General features: G+C 51.4%; 1 protein-coding gene across 9 annotated transcripts in view; it reads right to left on the reverse strand.

The window, feature by feature from the left end:
* Positions 1–2708, reverse strand: part of KLC1 (kinesin light chain 1) — a 56578-nt gene that overhangs the window by 30312 nt on the left and 23558 nt on the right. For all 9 annotated transcript variants that reach the window (XM_044917742.1, XM_021679879.2, XM_044917743.1 and 6 more), the window contains exons 4-5: positions 840–918; positions 124–349 (exon numbers count right to left, since the gene is read on the reverse strand). In XM_044917742.1, the coding sequence (XP_044773677.1) occupies positions 124–349; positions 840–918 (305 nt within the window). The remainder of the gene's footprint in view (positions 1–123; positions 350–839; positions 919–2708) is intronic.

Here is a 2708-nt window from a genome sequence, read left to right on the forward strand (position 1 = left end):
GACATACTGGGGGCAAGTTCCTCAGAAGGAGCGAAACCAGGGGACATCAGGGGACATACTGGGGGCAAGTTCCTCAGAAGGAGTGTCGGCAGGCGAAACCAGGGGCAGAGGGAAAGTACTAGCCTGTACACCAGAGCCAGGATGTTCAGCATGGTGGCCACGTCTGGGTGGTCGTGGCCGGAAGTCTTCTCCAGGTCCTCCAGGGCCTGCTTGCAGAGCGGCACGGCCACCTCGTAGCGGCCCTGAGAGGCGTACTGGATGACCAGGTTGTGGAGGGTGCGCAGCCGCGCCGGGATCTCGTAGCCGCCCTGCTGCGCGGCCGCCGCCGCACTGCTGTGCTGCTGCTGGACTGCAAGACAGGGTTTCAGGTCGCACGTGCGCCACGGGCAGGGTCCGGACGACAGCGCCCCTTAGACCCTTCCCCTCCAACTCTGGCCCCGGGGGCACGTGGCCCCCACGCTGCGGAAACCCACCCAGCGCCCCCCAGGCAGGCTGGGTGACGTCAGCACCGTGTCGGGGGTGGTGTGACGCCCCCAACAGTGCAGTGAGACGCCTCTCAGCACCAACGAACTCTGCCGGCCTCACCCTGTGAGACCCACAGGCCGCACAGGAGCTGCCTGTTCATGCCCCGAGATCTCGTACGGGCCGGGCTTGTTGCCATGGCCCAACAAGAAACACCTGAACTTCTCTTGGGAAACATCAGGCAACCCGAGTGTACAAGTGCCTCTGTGTACAAGTGCTCTTAGACACCCACTAATTATGGCACTTCCATCGGGACAGGACAAACCACCTTCTGTTTGTATATGCTGCCACTCAACCGCTCCCCCGCGCCAACTTACTTCCTTGCCCGGGATCATCATCGTCATTCGGGAAAAGGTCATCCAGAGGCTCTTTGGTGGAATCGGTGTCTTTGTCCTCCTATAAAACCAACCCAGGATAACTTCAGCCTTACAAGTACTATAAATCCTGTACTGGAAATCTTTAGTATAAACATCATTTTAACAAAAAAATCTTAGAAAAAAATAATCTGTTTTTAAAATCAAATATAAGGGAGGCCTGGGTGGCTCAGTCAGTTAAGCGTCTGCCTTCGGCTCAGGTCATGGTCCCAGGGTCCTGGGATCGAGCCCTGCATCGGGCTCCCTGCTCGGCGGGAAGCCTGCTTCTCCCTCTGCCTCTACCTCTGCCTGACGCTCCCGCCCCATCTGTCGAATAAATTAAAAAAAATTTTTTTTTAAGATTTTATTTATTATTTGACAGAGAGAGAGTTAGAGAGAGCAGGAACACAAGCAGGGGGAGTGGGAGAGGGAGAAGCAGGCTTCCCGCTGAGCAGGGAGCCCGATGCAGGGCTCAATCCCAGGACCCCGGGACCATGACCCGAGCAGAAGGCAGATGCTTAACGACTGAGCCACCTAGGCACCCCTAAATAAAATCTTTTAAAATAAAATAAATTAAATTAAGTAAAACGGGCAGCTGGGTGGCTCAGTCGGGTGAACGTCTGCCTTCGGCTCAGGTCATGATCCTGGAGTCCTGGGAATGAATCCCACATTGGGCTCCCTGTTCAGTGTGGGGGGGTTTGCTTTCCCTCTGCCCCTCCCCCTGCTCATGCTCTCGCTCTCTCTCTCTCACAAAAAATAAATAAAGTCTTTAAAAATAAAATAAAATAATCAAATATAGGGTTAACCACAATTTGGCTTATCCATCGATTGAGGAGAGAGTAACAGAAAGCCTGCTAGACTAGAATTCAAACTCAAAATGCAGGCCAACAGACCATGTGGCATTTCTACACCTTAGATTCTTCACTACGTTCTGAGGAAGTTCAAACAGAGCAGGAAACTCTCACTTGAAATAAAATTTTATTTGGAAACCAAATACGTAAAAACAGACTACAATGGCCCATCGCTGAATGCCACAGAACTGGAGGGCTAGAGTTCTCCTTCCCTGCTCACCACCTCCACCAAAGGACACCTAAGAGCAATCTAAAACCTGCCAGTTTTGTTTTTTTTTTAAGATTTTACTTATTTAAGTGTGTGTTTATTTATTGAAAGAGAGAGACAGAATCCCAAGTAAGCTCCACGACCAGTGCAGAGCCTGATGCAGGGCTGGATCCCACAACCCTGAGATCCCCTAAGCCAAAAATCAAGAGTCAGACGCCCAACCGCCTGAGCCACCCAGGCACCCCTGAAGCCTTCTGGCTTTAACTCTGTGACTCGAGTCTCCCCACAGATCTCTGATTAGTGCAGGGGTAAAAACCGTGACTACACAATGGAGAGAACAGACAACAGTTTGACCAAGTGAAAAATCAGCATCACCCTGGGGCAGAAAACATCCCTTGCCCGTGGAAGGAGTCATCTGAGAAGCACACAATGTCACCTCGATAATATTCCTGTCTGGGACGCATGATCTAAACACACTCAGAGAGAGACATGTGACAAACCCAGACTGAGGAACAATCGATGAAGTAACTGGCTCCTGCACTCTTCAAAAATACCTATGTCAGGGCGCCTGGGTGGCTCAGTTGGTTAAGCGACTGCCTTCGGCTCAGGTCATGATCCTGGAGTCCCGGGATCGAGTCCCGCATCGGGCTCCCTGCTCGGCAGGGAGTCTGCTTCTCCCTCTGACCCTCCCCCCTCTCATGTGCTCTCTCTCATTCTCTCTCTCAAATAAATAAATAAAAATCTTAAAAAAAAAAAAAAAAAAAAAAAAAAAAA

This window comes from Neomonachus schauinslandi, chromosome 9, assembly GCF_002201575.2.
Source record: "Neomonachus schauinslandi chromosome 9, ASM220157v2, whole genome shotgun sequence".
Lineage (NCBI taxonomy): Eukaryota > Metazoa > Chordata > Mammalia > Carnivora > Phocidae > Neomonachus > Neomonachus schauinslandi.